This window comes from Mesoplodon mirus (genome assembly GCF_964341445.2).
Source record: "Mesoplodon mirus genome assembly, chromosome: 2".
NCBI lineage: Eukaryota > Metazoa > Chordata > Mammalia > Artiodactyla > Ziphiidae > Mesoplodon > Mesoplodon mirus.
This window is the reverse complement of record NC_138977.1, coordinates 188,829,611-188,854,366: the sequence shown is the minus strand read 5'-3', so window position 1 is coordinate 188,854,366 and position 24,756 is coordinate 188,829,611. Positions and strand designations below refer to the sequence as shown.

At 35.6% G+C, this 24,756-nt stretch overlaps 1 protein-coding gene across 6 annotated transcripts in view; it reads right to left on the bottom strand.

The window, feature by feature from the left end:
• PCDH15 (protocadherin related 15) overlaps nucleotides 1-24,756 on the bottom strand; it is a gene marked incomplete at both ends in the record, with an annotated part of 722,972 nt that overhangs the window by 162,181 nt on the left and 536,035 nt on the right. For all 6 annotated transcript variants that reach the window (XM_082633167.1, XM_082633165.1, XM_082633166.1 and 3 more), the window contains one exon: nucleotides 16,106-16,222. In XM_082633167.1, the coding sequence (XP_082489293.1) occupies nucleotides 16,106-16,222 (117 nt within the window). The remainder of the gene's footprint in view (nucleotides 1-16,105; nucleotides 16,223-24,756) is intronic.

The following is a 24,756-nucleotide window of genomic DNA, read 5'->3' as shown; positions in this document are numbered from 1 at the left end:
CTTGAGAAAGAAAAACAGAGTTGGAGGAATCAGGATCCCTGTCTTCAGACTATACTACAAAGCTACAGTAATCAAGACAGTATGGTACTGGCACAAAAACAGAAATATAGATCAATGGAACAGGATAGAAATCCCAGAGATAAACCCACGCACCTATGGTCATCTTATCTTTGATAAAGGAGGCAAGAGTATACAATGGAGAAAAGACAGCCTCTTCAATGGTCATCTTATCTTTGATAAAGGAGGCAAGAGTATACAATGGAGAAAAGACGGCCTCTTCAATAAGTGGTGCTGGGAGAACGGACAGCTACATGTAAAATAATGAAATTAGAACACTTCCTAACACCATACACAAAAATAAACTCAAAATGGATTCAAGACCTAAATGTGAGGCTAGACACTATAAAACTCCTAGAGGAAAACATAGGCAGAACACTCTATGACATAAATCACAGCAAGATCCTTTATGACCCACCTCCAAGAGAAATGGAAATAAAAACAAAAATAAACAAATGGGACCCTAAAAGCTTTTTCACAGCAAAGGAAACCATAAACAAGACCAAAAGACAACCCTCAGAATGGGTGAAAATATTTGCAAATGAAGCAACTGACAAAGGATAAATCTCAAAAATATACAAGCAGCTCATGCCGCTCAATATCAAAAAAACAAACAACCCAATCCAGAAATGGGCAGAAGACCTAAATAGACATTTCTCCAAAGAAGATATACAGATTGCCAACAAACACATGAAAAGATGCTCAACATCACTAATCATTAGAGAAATGCAAATCAAAACTACAATGAGGTATCACCTCATTCTGGTAAGAATGGCCATCATCAAAAAATCTACAAACCATAAATGCTGGAGAGGGTGTAGAGAAAAGGGAATCCTCTTGCATTGTTGGGTCAGTGGAAATGTAAAGTGGTACAGCCACTATGGAGAACAGTATGGATGTTCCTTAAAACCTAAAAATAGAACTACCATATGACCCAGCAATCCCACTACTGGGCATATACCCTGAGAAAACCATATTTCAAAAAGAGTCATGTACCACAATGTTCATTGCAGCACTATTTACAATAGTCAGGACATGGAAGCAACCTAAGTGTCCATCGACAGATGAATGGATAAAGAAGATGTGGCACATATATACAGTGGAATATTACTCAGCCATAAAAAGAAACAAAATTGAGTTATTTGTAGTGAGGTGGATGGACCTAGAGTCTGTCATACAGAGTGAAGTAAGTCAGAAAGACAAAAAGAAATACCATATGCCACAACATATATATGCAATCTTAAAAAAAAAAAATGAACCTTGGGGCAGGACAGGAACAAAGACCCAGGCTTAGAGAATGGACTTGAGGACACAGGGAGGGGGAAGGGTAAGCTGAGACAAAGTGAAAGAGTAGCATTTACATCTATACACTACCAAATGTAAGATAGATAGCTAGTGAGAAGCAGCTGCATGGCACAGGGAGATCAGCTCGGTGCTTTGCGACCACCTAAAGAGGTGGGGTATGGAGGGTGGGAGGGATACACAAGAGGGAGGGGATATGGGGATATATGTATGCATATAGCTGATTCACTTTTTTATACAGCAGAAACTAATACAACACTGTAAAGCAAGTATACTCTGATGAAGATGTTAAAAAAAAAGAAAAAGATTCCACCTGCCAATGCAGGGGACATGGGTGCAATCCCTGGTCCCGGAAGATCCCACCTGTCATGGATGTAAGTCCGTGCCACACAACTACTGAGCCTGCGAACCACAACTACTAAGCCCACGTGCAACTACTGATGCCCGAGCACCTAGAGCTCGTGCTCCACAACAAAAGAAGCCACCGCAATGAAGAATAGTCCCCGCTTGCCGCAACTAGAGAAAGCCCACGTGCAGCAATGAAGCCCCAACGCAGCCAAAAAAAAAAAAAAAAATTATTGACTTCAATTTTAAACATATTTTATCTGAATAGCAGTAGAATTAGAACTAGCTGCACAGGTTACAATTCATAATAGATGACACTGCATATTTAGGCCAGTGACAGGAGGAGGAATTAAACAACAGAGAAACTGTTTTAGTGAATCTAAAAGTTCATCATGTACACAATTCTTGTGGAGCAGGTCGATACCCTCAGTTCTTCGCTAGCATATTTTACTTTGCAAAACATGTTGCAATCATTCTTTGGTTATTTTCCCCAAAACATCCCTAATAAGAAGACAAAGTAGGGCTTCCTTTATTCAGGTCACTTTCAACAAATAAATAAAGGAAGAGCTTTGAAGTCAGAGAAAAAAAAAGATAAAAGTAGATATGTATCATTACAAAGTTAAATAAATTAAAGATGTCTATTTAAATAAAATACCTTACTAATTTGGGAAACGAACTTTATTAAAATATGTACATATTTATTTGGGAGGATTGTAAAGACCTTATTAGTATGATGTTTTTATGAAAACTTTATTCTCAAATTTTATAGTGTCATAGGTGACACCAGAATTACTTCATGAGTGCAGACATTGACAACGTAAAGTTTACACATGATGAGTATATAAGTCTTGTACCAAACCGGAGGCAAAGTTAGGCATGTTTGCCATCACTCTGAAAGCAAGAATGAGGAGGAGGAGATATTAACTAACATCTATGTGCCTAGCATTGGCTAAGTGCTTTCATTCTCCATTAAACCTGGGTACTAATCCAGTGAAATGGTCTTATTATTCTTATATGGAAATGAGGTTTAAAGAAGTTAAGTAACTGCTGTACAACATCATTTTTCCTAGTTACACACAGATGCCGGCACTAGTGACGTTATTCAATAGCTCCGAGGGACTCTGGAGATGTCTGCCAATCCTAATTGCCCTCAGGAAGGATATGATTTATGACACATATTAATAAATGAATGAATTAATTTGTTTGTTCATGTATTAGGCTTCTTTCCAAATATGATTTGAGGTAGTATGTGACTTACTTAAATATTTTATGGTTTTCAAAATGTGAAAGGCATGATTTCAACTTTGTGATGCCATTTTATCTACTAAATTTGACATGTGTAAAACTCAGTAAATATTAGTATGAGACAATGCTACTGGAATAGTCATGTATTTAATGCATATATAGTAATATGGTGATATAGTGTTACTCTGAATGAGGTAATTTTTGTAGATGATGGGAACATGACAGACAAAAACCCTGTCATGTTGGTGCTTACATTATAATTTTAAAATCAAAAGTAACATATTTATACAGACTGATAAAATTTATGTATCAGAATAAAAGTAAATTTATATAAAAAATAAAACCTTAAGATCTCAATTATTTATTCATTACTCAATTTTTATATTTTTTATTTTTATTCTTACAGTGAGTGTTCAACACAATATGTTTTGACTTTATGATGGTGAGAATGTAATTAATTACTACAGAAAGTGATTGCAGATCTGTATGAAAGATGTGCTAAAGTTGCAAATGCAGGAAATTTCAATGAGACTATAATGGACCAAAATAATAAAGTCCTTAATATGAGGGAATGTGTTGAATTAGTCATTTTTCTTAAATACATAATTATCAAGAAATTACTTACTCAGACCCACATAATTTTCTTCATAATAATGGCAATCACATTATATCAGGGAATACTAAACCTATTATTATCATCACACACAAACATTAAGTAATTTGTTTTCAAGTACACAAAGATTTTTCTCCCTGATGTGGTTTCCAAAATTCTTTTAGCCAATGTCTTTGAAAGCAAGTAATCTGATTTATTTTGTAAGAGTGCAATTCACAAAATAGCCTAAGTATGATTTAGCAGAAGGGATTACTGTAAGGTGGTTTATACTGTTTATTGCAGCCATAATAACTTAGGGTATTTTTTCTTTTTTTTTTTCTTCATACTGAATCTTAACCAGCTGCTAAGGTATCCTTAAAAGAGACTACTACAGGTCAAAAGCAATCTACAGATTCAATACAATCCCTATCAAGCTACCAATGACATTTTTCACAGAACTAGAACAAAAATTTTACAATTTGGAAACACAAAAGACCCCGACTAGCCAAAGCAATGTTAAGAAAGAAAAATGGAGCTGGAGGAATCAGGCTCCCAGACTTCAGACTATACTACAAAGCTAGAGTAATAAAGACAGTATGGTACTAGCACAAAAACAGAAATATAGATCAATGGAACAGGATAGAAAGCCCAGAGATAAACCCACGCACCTATGGTCACCTAATCTATGACAAATGAGGCAAGAATATACAATGGAGAAGAGAAACCCTCTTTAATAAGTGGTGCTGGGAAAAGTGGACAGCTACATGTAAAAGAATGAAATTAGAACACTCCTTAACACCATATACAAAAATAAACTCAAAATGGATTAAAGACCTAAATGTAAGACCAGACACTATCAAACTCTTAGAGGAAAACATAGGCAGAACACTCTATGACATACATCACAGCATGATCCTTTTTGACCCACCTCCTAGAGAAATGGAAATAAAAACAAAAATAAACAAATGGGACCTAATGAAAGTTAAAAGCTTTTGCACAGAAAAGGAAAACATAAACAAGATGAAAAGTCAACCCTTAGAATGGGAGAAAATATTTTCAAGTGAAGCAACTGACAAAGGGTTAATCTCCAAAATATACAAGCAGCTCATGCAGCTTAATGTCAAAAAACAACTAAATCCAAAAATGGGCAAAAGACCTAAATAGACATGTCTCCAAAGAAGATATTCAGATTGCCAGCAAGCACATAAAAGGATGCTCAACATCATTAATCATTGGAGAAATGCAAATCAAATCTACAGTGAGGTATCACCTCACATCAGTTAGAATGGCCATCATGAAAAAATCTACAAACCATAAATGCTGGAGAGGGTGTAGAGAAAAGGGAACCTTCTTGCACTGTTGGTGGGAATGTAAATTGATACAGCCACTATGGAGATCAGTATGGAGGTTCCTAAAAAACTAAAAATAGAACTACTATATGACCCAGCAATCCCACTACTGGGCATATATCCTGAGAAAACCATAATTCAAAGAGAGACATGTACCACAATGTTCATTTCAGCACTATTTACAATAGTCAGGACATGGAAGCAACCTAAGTGCCCATCGACAGATGAATGGATAAAGAAGATGTGACACATATATAAATTGGAATATTACTCAGCCATAAAAGGAAACAAAATTGAGTTATTTGTAGTGAGGTGGATGGACCTAGAGTCTATCATACAGAGTGAAGTGAGAAAGAGAAAAACAAATATTGTATGTTAACGCATATATAAAAAAAAGAAATCTAAAAAAATGGTTCTGATGAACCTTGGGGCAGGACAGGAATAAAGACCCAGACTTAGAGAACGGACTTGAGGACACAGGGAGGGGGAAGGGTAAGCTGGGACAAAGTGAGAGAGTGGCATGGACATATATACACTACCAAATGTAAAACAGATAGCTAGTGGGAAGCAGCTGCATGGCACAGGGAGATCAGCTCGGTGCTTTACAACCATCTAGAGGGGTTGGATAGGGAGGGTGGGAGGGAGGCGCAAGAGGGAGGAGATATGGGGATATATGTATACATATAACTGTTTCAGTTTGTTATACAGCAGAAACTAACACAACGTTGTAAAGCGATTATACTCCAATAAAGATGTTAAAAAAAGAAAAAAAGAAACTACAGGTCAAACTCTCCATGTAATCACTGAAAAGATCCTGTGCTTTTCTTTTTTCTCTCCCCTTCCCTGATTTTTCACACCTGAAGTGATTACTATGTTTTTGACAACATAGTGTGTCAACACTCTTATAGGCAAATTCCTTATGGGAGATGTCACTGATTTAATGCAATGTCTATGCATAATTCAGTTTCTGCAGATATGGTATTAGCATAGCCATTAAAGATCCTAAGAAATATTTGTTGCAAGATTATTTACCACAATCTCTCTTGGGAAACATGTTTTTCAAAGGTAAACTTAAACTAAATACCTAATGACATCAAATAACAAATAATATAATCCTTATAAAATTTCTTTATATAGATAAGTTTTTTTTAATTTATAAAGATAATAGTGGGCACACATTCAACTTCCCTCACAAAAACCAACTCACAAAACCAAAGGAACATAAATATAGGTACGAACCTGAACTGGTGTTAGTAATTAGTTATTTGTTTTCTCTGCCTTGAAACCCTCCCATTTTTCTTATGATGAAACAAGAAATCTTGGCACTGTTTTCATGCCTTCAGAGTCCACAGGATCTGACTCAGGTTTACCTCTCTAGCCTCCTGAAAAAATTGTTTTCTATTGGTTTTTGAAACCTATTTTTCTTTCTTCCGCTTTAGGGAATAATTTTTCTGCCATGCCACTTTGCCTTGGAAACACCTCCTTATCTTTCAGACCTCAGCTCTAAGTCATTTCCTCCAGAACGTTCCTTCCTTGACAATCCAGACAAAATCAGGCTCTCTCTCTTCTGGTTTTACAGCACCCTAAAGATATATTTCTTAGAGCTTTTCAGTTTGTCATTTCTATTTATTTGATTGATTTTGATTAATTTCTATGTCTTTAAGTTTACAGTTCTAAGGCTTCATGACAATTTTAATCCTCAATACTTAATGCAGTATGCTTAAATAACACTGGATGCACATACATGCAATAAATACTGAGGAATATGTACTTTGTTTGGATCACAGGGACAGAGATTAAAGTTAAATATAATCCATAGTTTATGGAGCATTTTTATCAGTGGATCTGCTAGGCATATTTACCTCTCATTCCCCTATCTTCTTTCATGCTCACACCTCAATTCAACCTCCTTTTCCCTTCAAAGAAAACCATTGTAATGCATTTAAAGAGTGTCTTTTAACTAGACTGTTGTGGTATCATTGTTCAGCAATATCCACTTCTTTTTCCTCTACTTCAGGCCCCATTGACTTTGCTCTTGGTCATGAGACTTGCTTTGGTCAGTGGGATGTGAAGAATTGTGATACACAACCAGAAGCTTTACGTGTGATCATGTGGTTAGGAAAGTTCTCCTGTGTTCCTGTCCTTCACTGTGTGAAAAACCGACCTACTTAGTCATGGATTCCTGAAGGAAGAGGCATGTGGAATTGACATGAGTCCAACCCAACCTTCAGCCCGAAACCAAGGCCAGCCAATCCCTAGCCAATTTACCATGAAGGTTACTCATGAGTTTCTAATCAACAGAACAATGGTCCTTCACTTAGCTTGATTTCACTTTCCTTGCCCTGTGTGGAAAAAAAAAAAAAAAGAAAACAAAACAAACAAAAAAAAAAACCTTTACCATTTATTTTCTTTCTCTGCATTGAAAATTTCTTCTTTTCTTCTGAACCACATCACTGGCAGACTGCTCTTCTCTGCTCTTAGTCTTCCTTTTCTCTCACTCCTTCCACACTTCAGCTCTTGGCCTATCCTCAAAAGGGCATAACCTGAGGATTTATTTCCAAGTTTTTGTTTTATCTGATTATGCTTTCTCTCTTGGAGCATGTTATTTACTCTCATAGCTTCAGCTTGCATTTAGTTGTCTCCTCTTCCACAATTTTTCCTGTACTCCTATTCCCATGTTTTCTACGGATCCATCCTGGCATCAGATCAAAGCAGCTGTGGCAACCCAGTATCTGCCTCAGGACGTCTTCATATTGTTCATCTGTGCAAAGGAATCTTGGCACCATCCTGCCATCTGCCTCCAGCCTCCTGTCAGCACTAGATGCTATGTGTTCTTTAGTTTGAGGAACCTATAACTCTGGGAAAGAGATAAGTTTCCTGCCAGCTCTGGCACTATGATTCCTGGGTAGATCTGGTGAGTATTACTCCTTCACTAGTCATGTCCTGACTTAGTCCTCTGAGCCTCCTTGCTCAGGGAAGGAAATCAGACAACTTCTATCATTCTGTAGATGATTTCACTTAGATATTTTGAAATCATTTAAAATTTAATTTGTCCTAGTTTGATCTCATTATTTTCTCCTTAAATAGCTTTCTTTACTATCTATCTTATTTCTCTCAACTAAGATCATGAATATCTTTATCACTCCAGCTAGAAACTCTTGATTCACTTTTGATTGTGCTTTTATTCTGTCTGTGGTCTTCAACCATCCTGCTCTGTCACTATTAATTTTTCCATTTCAATGGCTTTTAAGTATTTCTGTTTTCTCCATTTCCATTGTCCACCTTGTTTTTTTTCATACTTAAATGAAAGCTATAGCTGCTAACTTATCTTCTGGTTTTCATTTATTATCTCATCCAATGCAGACTACATATCACAGGAAATAAATGTTCTAATATGTAGCTTTGATCTTGTCATTGCCCTGTTTGTAAGTCTTTAGTAAGCTTCCATATAATAAAATGGGTTTGTAAAACCATATCTGCTGCATTTCCTGTCTACAAATGAGTCTCTAAGACAGCCCTAATATGTTCTTTTAAGTAGTTAATATTAATTGAATCAGACATAGTTCAAATCATGTTACCCAAATTTATGAACAAATGATGAATATTTCGACTCTGTAATTTTTGAATATATTTCCTCTGCTAGTTTCTTCTACCCTCACTTAAATGAATCTCCTATACTCTGAAAAAGTTGAGTTCCTGTCCACAGCAGGCTCAGACTACACCAGGGCACATTCACTTGCCTATTCTTTGCACCTTTCTTACACACTGTCATGGCTCTATCGTGTCATATTCTTATTGTTAAGTCCACCATAAATGTTTTCTTATTGGCTGATTGATTCAACAGTATTACGAAGTGTCTATGTTGCACCAAGCACATGTTTGACTGCTGGTCTACTGCCCACGCATTCAAGGATACGGAAGAACTGTGACGTGGGTAATGATAAGACCTGAAGATAACAGTAGGATGGCTTTGAGGGTGTTAAAGCCAAGAATCCAGATTATAAGAAGCCAAGATACTCTTTTAGAGAGTCTCTTCCTATTTCCTCTGGCAAGAAATTCAAAATACATCACACTATTTAAGCCATAAGGGAGACCTATGAGTGAGCCCCAGAGGGAGCTTGTTATATTTCACTCAATTCCCTTGGAAACCTCTCTTATTGCAATGTATTGGGATCCTAATCTCATGAGGTTTATTCTCACCAAAAAAAAAAAAAAAAAAAAAAGACATATCACTGGATGACACTTTTGTAAAGGTTAAAAAAAACCCCTAAACTTTAGGGTTTCCCTGGTGGCGCAGTGGTTGAGAGTCCGCCTGCCGTTGCAGGGGACACAGGTTCGTGCCCCGGGCTGGGAAGATCCCACATGCCGCGGAGCAGCTGGGCCCGTGAGCCATGGCCGCTGAGCCTGCGCGTCTGGAGCCTGTGCTCCAGAACGGGAGAGGCCACAACAGTGAGAGGCCCGCATACCACAAAAAACAAAAAACTAAATTTTATAGACATTACTACTTAAAAGAAAAACACCCTGTTAGCCCTGATAGGCATTGCAGTTTCTGAATTAGAAGAAAAATATTTGCATCTGAAACAGTTAAATCTAATATTGATCTCAAGTAATGTTAACAGTATATGTGTTCTTGAAAAGAATCTATAAGCCACAAAACAAAAGAAAATGACACAGATTCTTACAACACTTAGATAAGCCATTTCTAGACATTAATCATGTATAAACTGTCTCATAAAACCTTGTCTTTTGTATTCATTTACACTTTCAAACCTAATTATAACCCACTGTCATTCTAAAGATCAAGTCCCAACTGTTTCATTGTGTGAATTTTTTCTAATTAAGTATGCGAGACCAAAGGGACTCAGGCTGGGCTACCTCATTTCAATATTCACAAGCAGACATGATTCGTGAAAATAGTTCTAGATTATTTCCCTAACAGCTTTGACGTGAAGGAAAAAACCCACTGAGCTTCATACATTCCCCCCCAACATGCTCCAGGGTCAGCAAGTGTGGTTATTAGGCACTGATCTTTAAAACCAGAGTTTACGCTACATTGCTAGCAATAACCTAAATCAATAGAGCAAAACAACACAAACTAGTATGTGATGCGTAATGAAAAACAGATCTGCAGATATATCAATGGAAAATGATACAGAGCAGCCATATTATCTGGAGATAAAAATACAATCTTATAACACTCCTAGCCCTGAACAGATTTTTTTTTCTCTAGTTTACTTTATTGTAAGAATAGCATGTATAATACATATGACATACAAAATACGTGTTCATCGACCGTTTACGTTATGGGTAAGGCTTCTGGTCAGCAGCAGGCTATTAGTAGTTAAGTTTGGGGGAGTCAAAAGTTACATGATTTTTGACTGCACAGGGGTTGGGGTTGGTGCCCCTAAGCCCCACATTGTTCAATTCAACTATACAATGTAGAGTTGAGTACTTGCAACTGGCACTGTATGGCTCACAAGCCTAAACAATTTACCTGGCACTTTAATAAAACTTCTTCTACCCTTGGTCTATAAGATAAAATTTAGTCTGTTTACAGTTAACTGACTGATATGTTTGGGTTTAGTTCTACCGATCTACAACGTGCTTTTTCCTTTGCTCCCACCTGTTCTTTGTTTCTGTTTCTTTCCTTTCATGTCTTTGTTTGAATTTATTATTTTTCCTTATTCTATTTGTTTTCACACTATTAGTGAATTGTTACTTTTACCCTTTTCCCAGACAATTCAAGAACATTTAGAACATTTAAAACTTCACTTTTACTACTTCTTCCTTATATACTTCAATTGTCATCTATTCAAATTCTCTCTCTGTTTTCAAACCCAGAAGACATTACTGTTATTGTTCATACAGTCCATATTCATTTAGATTTATCCATATATTTAGCATTTTGGTTACTCTTTACTTCTTCATTGCATACTTTTGATCCTTGAATGTGAAAAAGAAAAAATAATCTTTATGTTTGCTCTCACATTTGAATGAAAATTAGGCTGGATGTAGACCAAATTTAATTTTATTCTATAAACTGAAAGACTGTTTCACTGTCTTTTAGCACTCACTATTGCAGATTAGAGATCTGACAGTAATCTGATTTTTCTCTTTTATTCTCTGGAAGATTTGGGGATTTTCTCTTTTTATTTGGAAATACGTGTATCTAAGATGTGTTTAGGTGAAAAATTAACCCTACTTGTTGGGCCTTTTTTCAGGTCTAGAAAATTTCTGTTATTTTCTCTTTTTCTATTCATCTAGAATGCCATTTAGAGAGATAATAGAACATCTGGATCTCTTTTCCATACTGCTTAGCATTTGTGTTCCATTTTCCTTCTTTTTTGATCTTTTCTTCTGTGTTCTGTACAATCTCTGGGCTGCATCTTCCAGTTGCTAATTTGATCTTCAGTGGGATCCATTTCAGAATTCAGCACATCTTAATTTTTTTTTTACAATAATATTTTTAATTTTAGAACTGGGTGGCTGAACAGTTTTAACTATTGTACACGAAGCCAGCAAACAGCAAATCACGGATAAAGACAATTGCTGTTTTTAGTTTACTGTTATGCCTTCTGCTAATAGATTGCAACATAATGACTAAGCAGAGGGTTAAGCATTTTGAGAAGATCGCCATCATTACCTTGCATTATTTGGTGACATCATGACATTTTAAGTCATGCATCATAGAAAAGAAAAACTGACCATCTTTTTTACTCTCTAGAGATCAACAAAAGTGTCCTCAAATGACAGAAAAAGGATGTTAAAGCCACCTGTGAAATCACTTTAAAAATAATTCCTCAGGTAGCTTGTCTGAACTCTGAAAGGATAGTATAGCTCTCAAAATCTCAGCAGAGGGGAAAAAAATTACCTCACAGCTGCAATTATTATGCCTTTATAAAAATACTTTCTGAAAAAAAAAGTGTAGTGAGAATACTCATTGATATTTAAAGCCAGTTACTATTGAGAACTTACAAGATTTTTTCATGGAGCACATTCACTTCATAAATTGATATTGAAACTTAAAAAAGAAGTCTTCAATATATAAATATTTCTCACATGAATATATGCAAGTAAGAAAGTTTGTCAAAATTGTTAATATTAAACATGCTCCAACTGCTGACTTACTTTAAACAGAATCTTATAAATTCCTCAAATGCATTAAATGGAAAGAATGACACAAAATGAGAAGGTATTCCTCCATGGGTTCCTCATAACTTCTTGGAAATTAGCAAAATGTAAGCTTCATTTATTTATTCAAATTTTTCCATGTCTACATGCTCACGAAGGACACTATTCTGTGAGGCATTTACCCTGCCCACAAAGAGACCTCTTGTACGATGGGGTTTGGCCACAGCTTCAGAAAGAATAAAAATATGCAAATGGAAAATTACACTTGCAGTTTTGTTTTATGAAAGTTTGGAGTGAGAGGCCTCTAGTGAGCAGAAAGAAAAGGTTAGCAATTTTTAATATCCAAAATGATCAGTCATTCACTATACACGTCTCCGGTGAACTACATAATGTCAATGGTGTCAGAAAAGCAAGGCAGAAAATGAAAGTCCTAACAGCTTTAATTCAGGGGGAAAAAAATCCCTGGAAGATGTTTTTCTCCCTCTAGATCACTTTAGGTTTACACAACATGTATTTTATAATTCTTAATTTATGTTTGGCAAGAATGTTCTCTCTGGCTTTAAGACCTTACTCATTTCTCCATCTGACATTTTGTGGTTCCAATTTTCTAGTTTAAAATGGGTGGTTCTCATTTCATTCACAAGAAACATGATGCCTTGAAAAAGATGTGGCCAACCTCTAGAGATGCACATTATTATTGCAGAATTGTAACAATACCTATTTATATGAGGGAGCAGAAGCAGCACTAAGCATTATATATATATCATTCCAGTTAATTCTTACAGCCCTCAAATGGCCATACTTAGGCTTGGAGACAATAAGAAACTTGCCCAGGGTCACAAATAACTAAATTTCTGAAGATCTGGCACATTTTGACAATTCTAAAGAGCATAGAAATAACTGCTTATTTATTCATTTATTCAGTTATTCAACAAGCATTTGCTACTAAGTTCCAAACATAATTAGATGTGGGAAAACAAACTGGAATAAGTTTGGATTCTTGCCCTCAAGGAAATTACCTTCTAGTTTGGAAGAGAGACCATTAAATAAACACAATGTTACCCATAGATACTCACAGCCCTAAGTAGTGGAACTGACATAAGAGCCCTGAAGGATATGAAATTGAAACTATCTTCTTCTAATTAATAAATATTTACAATAGTAACAGAATAGAAAACACTTGGCAAGCTCATCCAAAAAATACTTATTTTGATTTGTGGTACTTATATAAAATAATAAAAGTGAACTCAGTCATAACATTTTGAAAGCTGTATTATTTTTATTTTTTAAAAAAATTCATGGAATTGAGCTTTTATTTCAGATTGGTGTAGGTGCACCCAGATTGTAACTATGCTAATTTAAGGGACACAATTTGCAGCAATGATGGAAAACTCAATGCTGAATACTAGTTATGCCAAACGATTGCTAGTGTTTCAAGGATCAAAACTGAGTCTGATAAAATTTATATTTGTTAGCTGAAATAAGCATCCTCAGTATTCCAGTTGAATGGCTGGCATCCACCTTTCATATACTGAAAAGCCAGCATTAGACATTAAGTGTTCAAAAAAAATACTATTAGGAATGCAAACCTAAGAGCTTCTTCCAAAGAAATATGGCATTTGAGCCTGCTAAGTTTCCATAAATGGGCTTAGGGAGTAAAAAGGAGGCCTTCTCTCTAGGTAAGTACTGTAGAAAAGTAATATAACTTATTTAGAAAACAGACAACAGACCAAGACAGCTTCTTTCACATCAGTGCAGTTGACTGAATGTCAAACCAGGTACTAAGGTCACGGTGTCACATGTGAAGTGAGGATTTTGCCATCCATCCTAAGGCTTTGAGGTCTATCCCACATAGGTAAACAGCAGGGCTACTTTTAGTCTCTCATCATTAATGTCATTAAGCTTAACACTATCTTAAATACTGTGCTAATGAAAATTTCTTAGAAATATTAGTATTTTAAGATGCTGTGTTGGCTTATGACAGGGTTCACGGCAGTCTACCCAAAATATGCCACTTGGGCATATTGATTATTTTGAATTAAAGTTACTTAAGAAACAGTCAGTATAAGATGGACACTCTGATTCCTCTTTGTCCCCCTGAAAGCAGGAAATAAATCTCCCATGTGAAAGGTATCCTGCCTGCACCAGGAGAAAGAGAGGAATCCTTACTACCAGAGATAGGGAATTCAAAGACAAGAAGGCCGTGTAAGCAAACCTTGTTACTTCTTTACTAAAATACTACCCCAAGCCCAAACCCCTTCATCTTGTCGGTTCTTCCCAAATGTATTGTTTCTTGGTCTAAAAGGTATAAAAGCTGCCTACTTCAGTCACTTATTTGAGCATCATATTTTTTTGAGCTCTGGTACAAATTTAAATTTGTTTTTCTCCTGTTAATCTGTCTTATGTCAATTTAATTATTAGACCAGCCAGAGAGCCTAGAGAGGAAGAAAGGAAAAGACTTCCTCCCCTACATGTACACTCATTCAATACAGTGCGTTTTAGCTTCTATGTGCAGTTCTGCTTTTCCTATGAGATTGTCAGTTTCTGGAGAGCAAAACCTTGTTAGCACAGTGATTACTATGGAGTTGGTACTCAAAACACATCTTGAATAGAATTGAATTGTAGTCCTAATTTCAAAGTATTTTGTACCTCTGACAGTTTACTTAAAAAGCAGACAAAACACCAATTTCACATCCACCATCTCTATTGGTATGTCAAAGGCTATGAAATTTTGCCTGTCGTATTTCCCAAGATTCAATAAATCAGTTTCAAAGACATTTTAACACACTTGAGAAAAGGAACTTCTGAGTGAAAGGTCATTGCTTTCATGTTAACGTTATTATTTTTCAAGACGTCATAGTCACAAAAGACTTCATATGGCTTGTCACAACTGAAGCTGAAAAATGTTATGATTGCCATTCACATTTTATTAAATAAGTAGCATCACATAAATACTGTTTATATTAGCAACACAAAACTGAACTTTTAAATCACTTATAAAATTGAGGTCTTCTTCTATTTTCTTACTTTTCTAAAATGGTTTATTTAACACTTTTAACATTTTTCTAGAATATATCAGCCACTGACTTGTACTTCAAGCTCACCCAAGGTAAAAACTTCAAATCTTCATCTTTCAGCTATTATGGGAATAAATAGTAAATACCTATAACACCCTCAAGTTCTTTACGGAAAGCATCTTTTTTTTTTTTTTTTTTTGCGGTACGCGGGCCTCACACTGCTGTGGCCTCTCCCATTGCGGAGCACAGGCTCCGGACACGCAGGCTCAGCGGCCATGGCTCATGGGCCCAGCCGCTCCGCGGCATGTGGGATCTTCCCGGACCGGGGCACGAACCCGTGTCCCCTGCATCGGCAGGCGGACTCTCAACCACTGTGCCACCAGGGAAGCCCCAGAAAGCATCTTTATACTGGTACTATTAGTTTTATATGCTATTTTTAATACATTAAGAAACAATATTAAGGAAAATTTACCTCACTTCTGCTAATAATAATATTTTAATTAGGAACCCTATATCTTGAAAGACAATGTAGGGTATCTCAAAAGATGCCCTGAAATTCTGGATAATAAAAGAATCTATTAATTATTTTCTAAAAGCAATATAACTTTAGTTTACCAAAGTAACACATTCAATATAATATTATGTCATATATTGATTTAGTGTTTGCTAACAAAATATGAATAAAATGTAAATACCTAAGGAAAAAACTTATCCAGGCTAAATTCAGCTTATAATATTCTAAATAAAGAACCTGAATGATACTGATTACAAATGTAGACAATTCTTTCTATACATATTTATCATTAGTACTAGATAAATTAATAAATAGTAATGTTGAATCCCAGTAAAACAAAAACCATATCCCTAATTGTCTAAGTTCAGTAATAATCACTTGAAATATGGTTTGTACCTGTGGATGCAACAGGCAAGAGTACATCAAATGTATGTCAGTGAATAGAGTGGAACTCACACAGACTCACCACATTGTCTTGGGAACTGGGTCATTTATAAGTGTTAAAGATTTTTCTCACTTTAGTTGAGGGTGTTAATCAATGTCTTCTACTTACAGGAGGGTCTGCATCTTCAGCATAAACGGTTGTGATAGGTGTACCCTTGACGGCATCTGGAGCCACCATCCCTTTGTAGATCCGTTTACTAAATACTGGAGGATAATCATTCATATCCTGTAAAACACAATTAAGAATTTAGTGTTTCTGTTGAAACCAGGTGAGGTACACAGTGACTAGACTGGCTCCATCTCTTCATATCACACAACCCGTTTGCCACTGTCAGCCTTCCATCCTCTCAATTCCATTACACTCACTTCAGAATGGCACCCCAGAGGAAATTGCCAGAGTTCCTATACAATATTAATGTGTGTGATACCTACCCCATTCTATCAAAGGCCATTCTACTCAAGTAAAGAGTCTGTCACACACCCTGTGCTCCTCCAAATACATCTTTCAGATATTTGGAGTGATGTGTGAAGTTTTCCCTAAAGGTACTTCTAATGGTATGATGTGGTTTTGAACTTTGAAAAGTAGGAAAACATTCATAAAAGGTGACCTTCTATGAGACAGGTGTAGAAGACAGTATTTTTGTTTGTTTTGTTGTTGTTGCTTTTAAAGAAAGCTCTTTAGTGTTTCTGTTGCAATTGCAAATTCTTTATATATATACTTAGCATAATAGTATGATTAGAACATTTCAAATGCAAATTGTGAAATATCCTTTTATGCCATCTTACATTTTTACAAACATAAAATGATTAAAGGATGTTTTCCCTGTACCACACTACAATAATGACACATAAGATTAGATGTTCTCAGTCAGAAAACAATTTTAATTTATAAAGATTTTTCAAAGTGATTTATATGCATCCTTTAAATTTTCACAATTTAATGATATAAATGCATTGCTATTATGTTTATTCATTAAATGATATTTATCAGGTTCCTCCCATTTTTATGACCCAATGCTGGGCTCTGGGGACACTGTGGTGGCTCAAGAAAAGATGTTCCTTAATTTGTCACTTAACTGCCATTTGACAGGTAAAGTTACTGATTCTGCAGATAGCTTAGCAACGTCGCCTAAAGTAATCTACTTATTTGGCAAAACCACTAATTAGTCTGGTCTCCTGAGAGCAAGACCATGTTTTTCTCAAACATTTTATCTTTGATGGAGAATTTCAAATCATTTTTTTTTCTCAAAAATAATGTTTATTAACCTGGCTGATTTATCTTTCTTAAATTTACTTTTTTAAAAAATAATCATTGCACCCTGCATTTTTTTGGGCACTTTTGGTCAAAAATATTTGAGCCCCAAACTAAATTTGTTAGTTATCTTATTCTCCCGGTCATCTTTTTCTCACTTGATGTTAAAAACAAAAGAAGAAAATTATTCTACACAGTCTTTGATATTTGCTCTAATACAACATTTTTTTGTGCACAATGTAAATTGGAAACACACAAATTAACTGATTATAAACACCTTTTTTTGCAAAGAGGTCAGGATAATTAACTATTACAATCAAATCGAGATTGCTTTTATGTTCACAATAGAGCTGACTTCTGAGTCGTGAATCTGAAAAACCCTGTAGATTCTAGTAAAAATTGGAGATCTTGAACTGTAAGCAAAACTGAAAAATAAAAAACATCATTTTCTCTGTTTTGACATGTAGTAGTCACAGCCTCCACATGAAAAAGACTTCCTTTATAAATGATGAGCTTTAGAATCTGAACAAGTAAATAAACCTAGGAAGCACTGGTTCTCTATAATGAGGAGAGTGGAGGGTATTGATCTTGAGGTTCCAGGCAGGGGGTGAATATATAAAACATTTGCATGCACACTTCCTCCTGCTTTCAAGAGTGCCAATTATTTTAACAAGTGAGTCTTGTAACCAAAGGGGTAGCACTCCTCGTGCACTCCTAAATTGTAACTTCTGAAGGTTAGAAAAGGAGTCCAACTGTGATTTTTCTCTACATGAGTTTCCCAAATCACATAAACTCAATATATTCCTATGAATTTTCTTCTCCCACACCCCCAGGGGACATTAAAAATCTTAATGTAATCTTAATTCTTCAGGGAAAAAAATAATATGTGATTTCCCAGTTATGTCAATACAGCCGCTGACAGTGTTGAGTACAGTAACCTTTTTATTTTTGGGCCGGGAAAGTAGTCACCAATCACCTTCTAACTGAACGCACAGTGGACATTTTTATAATCTGGCCTCACAAACTGATTATACAGAAACCTAAAGTGGTGAATAATTGAACACCATTAAAATACTGGTATCCCCCTTTGGTCTGCTTGCCACTGACAACATAAAGAATAAATCAATACAGTTATTGTAGCTGTGTTTCTTTTTCTGGTACATTGTACATATTTTGAGGTTACAATCTTTCACTGTGGGTAAGCTGTGTAGCCAGTTGCACACAGTTCTTGCATGATGCATTAATTCAGATTAGGGAATTTACTGAAATGCAATGCCAAAGAGCATAATTAATACTTCATTATATTTATGCTCCAGGGATGTCTGAAGAAAAATGTACATAAATCTGCTTCTGTACAAATGCTCTACTACGCAGCAAATTAAGGATAAACTCCACTCTCCAAACGCAGGCCCTATTCTGTTGCCAATTGTTCCACTAGAGGGCAGTATTGACAGAAAGAAAATTTCATTTTCTATTCTGTTAACAATTTTATCATTAAGTTTCCTTTCTGTGGCTATACTTTTTGTTGATCTGAACAAAAATTACTTTTCATGTTTCTAAAGAGTATTCTGAATATTACCATGGTTCTCAACTGGAACTAAACCTTGATCTTCTTAGAAAAAAGATTGTTGTACAAGTAAGCATAATTAGTTTCCATGTATCAAGCAACGAAAACTGCACCTGAAGATAGTTACCTAAGAGGAAGAAAATATGAGTTTCATTTATTTACTTTCTAAACTCAAGTCTAAAATAATCACAGAAACCATTTTTGCTTTGACAGACCACAGAGTAGATTTAAGGAACCCTTTTTAATGAGCATACCAGGAAGATAGGAACTTGCTGGTGAATTTACAAATTAATGGCACGTTCTCTATTGAAAGTGATGAGAAATAAATGACAGAATTTTTAATTTCTGGAATCATAGGTTGAAAGCTGTTCTGGATAAGAGGCTTTTTTCCTGACAGAAGAGTACTAACTGGTTATATTCCGATCATCTTTCTTTAAATGATGAAAATATAGAGAATGTCAGCCCTCATCTTAAGCTCTCGTGCATGATCCGTGAGGAGACCAGATGGTGTGCGACAGTGGGCGGAATGGCTCCTACAGTACCGTCTAGCGTTATCACTAGCCACATAGAACCGTTGGCTGCCCTGCCCTCTGAAATCCTTTAAGGCTTATGGAGCTGATGTCTCCTCTTCCTTGGCAGACGACACAGTTGATTTTTTCCTCTTCCTGTTACCAGTTCTGTTCTGCACTACCAGACACCCTCTATTTGCTGTTTCAGTTGTTCTTTTTTATATTATCTACCTTCTGCTGTTTCTTCCATCTTGCTTTCTTCACTTGCCTTTCTGTCTTTTCTGACTTCTCTACCTTCTCTTGTGATTCTGCCACATAGGGTCATAAAGGCCCTATCTCCAACCAACCAAACAAATCTTTCCTTTTCTGTTTTGCATGGGGCTCTCTTAAACACAAGTCACAAACTTACCTCAATGTTTTTTTTTTGTTTGTTTTTGGATCAAAACCTGTACTGCGAAGATTCTTTCTTAGCTGCCTAAATTTGTTTTTTGTTTTGTTTTGGTTTTATTTCTGAGTTTGAAACTTTTCTGGATTCTTGGGGGATAGTATTATCCCTAATGTAAGGTAATCAATGTTACGCTTTGCCACAAGTAGCAAAATGTACACTATAGCTCTCAGTATCACAAATATTGATGGAGCTCCCCCAGTGCATTAGGTAGTACTTTAGGTGCTGGGGATATGGTTACCACCAAGAAAGATACAGTGCCTGCTGGTACTGAGCTTACAGTTTAGTGTGGAAAGCAAAAAATAAATAAATATTAGCAAGTGTGATGGATGTTATGAAAGAGGAAGTATAAGGATGTGATCGGAATATATAATAAGGAGTTTAACTAAATTTCACATAGGATGCTTCTCTGTTACCTGAGCAACTGCCTCATTACTCATGCACTCTGGCAGGTAAAACAGTCCTTCAAGATTGATGGTTAAATTAGAACAGGTTAACACTGTGTAATGTTGACAAACCCACTAATTTAATACAAAATTCCATTCCCATCTAGTTTCTCTGAATGGTAATATAGGGGAAAGGCAGTTGATAGGTTTTTGGATTTTTTTTCCAAGCCATGACACTGTGGTTAATTGGGAGAATATGTGCACATTCTAAGATTGAATATTTGAGCATCAATTCAAATAACATCACCCTATTTCAGACTTTCTCAAAAGTGTATCATAATTATATATATGTATATGTGTGTGTATATGGTTTATTTTTACTGTATATCAGACATTATGCTAGGTGTGTTAAATTTATCATCTCAATTAATTTGCCTAAAATAGATGTTAGCTATTATTTTTATTGTTCCTATTTTTAGAATAAGAAAACTGAAGCTTAGAGAAATTAAGTTGCTCATGATTATCCAGCTAATAAAGGGTAGAGCTAAGATTTAATTCTGGTATGCGGATCCTAAAGGCATCATTCTGCTACTTGGAGGTGAGGAGAAAGGGAACTGGCAAAGTCATCAGAAGATTATATATGAAATGGCTTGAGTAGGATTTTCATTAAAATTCCACACACAAAATTTTAAATACCTCTTTCCAAAAATATTTTACATTTTTAAGAATTCTTCTAAGTAGTTACTATAATTTTATCTTGGCAACCTTGCAAGCTTCTAAACACTGCATAATTCTAATCTATTTCCCTGAAGATAATTTTTATAATTATTTATGAAGCTTTTTTTTTGGAAAAAGAGACTTTCAGCAGTCGTATTTATACATTTTAAACAACTTATTCAATATTTAACCCTACAAATAGTTATTTTCACTAAAACCTAATAAAGTTTTTTCCAAATTGCATTCTTTGGAAAATTAGTCCTATCAAAAGCTTTACAAATAAAAAGAAATTCCATGATCAATTGTGGGAAATCGCATTTTATTTTCTTGAGATTCACAACATACACTAGCATATTTAAGGCTCCTATATAAAGGCCTACAGCATAGAAATCCGTTTATTTTTATATATACCAGTGTTTCCCAAATCCACTTGTCTATGTAATACTTTGTGTATGAGACACCCAGTATCATCTTGAGGAGCTAGTGCTCTATGAAGTATATCATGAGAGACCCTGACGATAATAATATATTGAAGGCACAAATTATTACTGTTTGGAATACTGTATAACTTTGGTGAAGTCAAGTTCTCAGAGTACATACTGAGGACACCAACATATCAAGAGTGCCCCCCAGTATGAGGCAGCTAATTCACTGGGGTAGAGATGGCAGCTATAGTCATGATGGGATTGGAAAATGGTACCAATGCTTAGCAGTAACTAGTATCAACAAGGCTTATCAGCATCTATTGTTCCCACTGGGAGAGCTGTGGTAAGGCAAGCCTGGTCTCATTTGCCTTGGCAGGCAGGGAAGAATGTGATAATCACTAAGTGTAAAATTGCTTAATTGTGTATACTCTATAAGTAAAGCATTTTCTTGGGACTCCCAGAAATCAGTGGGTGATATATGGGGAGCCATAGCAATATAAATTATTCCTGTTTGAGATATTATGTTATCTCTGGGCTTGTACATTTTTATTTGTTTCCTCTGGTTTCGTTCTTTAGTGAAAATATGTTACATCTTTGTTGTAAAGCTGTAGAATAGCAGAATAGGCAGATACTTTAAGAAACCATCTGAATCAGCCCTATGACACACCCTCCTTGATGTATTCATATTCTTTAAACACGGAGGTGAATATATTAGAAAGAATATACTCTTTAAGAATCTGATAGCACAGAATAGAACAGAGGGTAATATTTGAGGGCCATAGTCCTAAATGGGTATTTTCTCCAGGTGAACCAACCTCAAGGTGAAAAGCAGCAAGTCATAAAAAATAATGATCAATCGGGAGGAGGGAGGAGGGTTAAATTAGAAGTATGGGATTAACAGATACACACCGTTATATATAAAGTAGATAAACAGCAAGGATTTACTGTGTGGCATATTGAAGATATCTTTTACTCAGTCTCCTCCCTCCAGAGCAAGTGAAGGAAAGATGCTATAAATATTGAAATGTCCAGAGTTTCTGATTTGTTTGAATCCTGGATTACCTCCTTGTCTCTCAAACCACAGCTCCTTTGACCAAATCAAAATAAGGACTCTACTAATACTGTCACCACAGAACGTCAGCGGCAAATCACTGCCTGTCAGGTGTCCATAGTTTGGCAAATGCCACCTTGGTACTGGGCATTGAGTTTCTATCTATCTCCTTTCCTACATACTTTGGGGGTAGGAACATTCCTTTCCTTCGCAGAAGAAGAAACCACTCTGAAAGATGAAAATGCTAGCTCTATCTTCTAAAACTCACTGTATTTCCTAATAACCTCAGACCTTCTAGATGGTCTTTCATTTCTGGTCCCTCCATCTATCCCTGCCTACTCCCATACCTGCACCCTCTTTTACAGGTAAACACAACCAGCGGTGAATTCAGTCTCCTTCCTTCACAGAAGCATCTCCCTTACTCTCTCTCCTACTCGCATGCAGCCATTCTATCTAAAATTACAATCAACAAATGACTTAAGTCATCTGTTTATCTTGGACAAGCTCTTTACATTCCTTTTAATGCTACCCAGAATTATATACACATTTAAATATTTCAAACTTTCTGGCTTCTATTCAGCTTTTGGCTTACTAAAGAAAACAGATCTTCTCTTTCCGTGTATTTTCTATATTATATTATTATAACTCAGTTGTAAGGGCAGATTTTTCTCTGGATTTTATGTGTAAAACTATTTAGAATTTTATTTCATTTTCCAGAGGTTTACCCATATGATGTAATTTACTATTATCACAGATTCAATTCTTATAGATATTCAATAAATATACAATGAAAAAGGCCTTGTCTTATAAATGTTCTGCAAAACCTTTGCAAGAAAAATATGTATTACTTGTACGATCATGATTAGTTTTGTTTTGGATCCTTGAAATTTGACACTAAGAAAGCTCTTTGCAGGTGTCTGTGATAAAATTCCATTTTCCTTCTACTGTGAAAATACCTTTCCTTTGAAATAAATATTATTTCAATTATTTCAAATACTTCAATTTCCCCATTATCACTTCAATTTTAAATAAGTTTGATGGACTAGATAGGAAGTATTTGATCTTTCTTTTTTTCCTTCTTTACAAAAGAAATTATGTTTCTGCTCATTTTCAAAGAGAGATCGTCAAGATGTTTTCCCCTTGGTGACTGTTTCGGGCAGAAATATCTCTTGGCAAATCCTATGCATTTATGTTATCAGTAAAACAGCTTGTCAGTACTGCAAGTAAACAGACCAACAGCAGAAAATTTGCAAGCTTGGGAAAGATTTACATTTGTAGAGAAATGAGAATTGTATTCTACTCTTCTCTTCAAAACAAAAATATATGATATTTTTATGGGCCCCAATAGTATACAATACAGTTTTAAAATTCTCTTTGTGATAATCTTACCCTGAGTGATCAGGAGAAAGGAAAGCAAGTGTCAGTCTGCATTTGGAGAAATGTTCACCAAATTTTATTATGCTTAAATAACCTTGAAAAAGAAAACAAGGTGGCACTGAAAAATGTCTAGAATTAAATATAAAGTTTTGTTTTAAATGTACAATAATCCAGAAATAACTTTGTATAGGTCAGGAACCCTTGACCAATGAAATAGTTTGACTTCTCTAAATAAGACAGAGCAACTGAGACAATAAAAATTAGATCAACACTCTTATTTCTAAAGAAAGAAGGAGCCCATCAATGAGCAACATTTAGCACAAGCTGATGTAGAATCCTTGAGTGAATCCCCTGTATTAAAATAAAGGGGTGGTTAGGGAATGTAGAAGGCATTTTAAGAGACTTAAGTCCCAGATAGAGAATGAGGCTTATTTAGTGCACATCCTGCTTGTTCAGATGATAGTTTGGGACTCAGTTTGACACCAATGACTTCTTCCAGCAAAAAAAAAAAAAAAAAAAAATCCAAGCAAATAAGTCTAAACTGAAATTAGAGTAGCCAAGCTAGAGTCTATGAGGGATTATAACTCTCCATTATCAACCACATCTATCCTGAGAGAGAAGGCTACATACCACTTGAGCATCCATCTTTGAATCTGGGAATTATAGGGTGAAGGTCCTTAGTAGCCAATCTTTTCTTCCCTTATTGTCCAGAACAGCCAATAGATGGACCATATTTTCTATTTAAAATGTTTTTAGTGTTCAACACCATCAAAGCATATGGGTAGGCAAAACCAGGTAGATGGTCCAGAAGCCATTTTGCTCATTTAGTTCATTTAGGTCAGTCTCATCTTTTAGTCTTTTTCATGTCTTTACCTATCATGGCATTTTCATAACCACCAATATTATCATGTTCCTAAAATTTCTGTAAGCAGATTTCTAAATTTCTAAATGTCATATCATAATAGTGTGGCAAAATAATATTTCTAAATATGCACTGAAGCCCCTCAGGCCCTCGATGATTTTGTATTGTT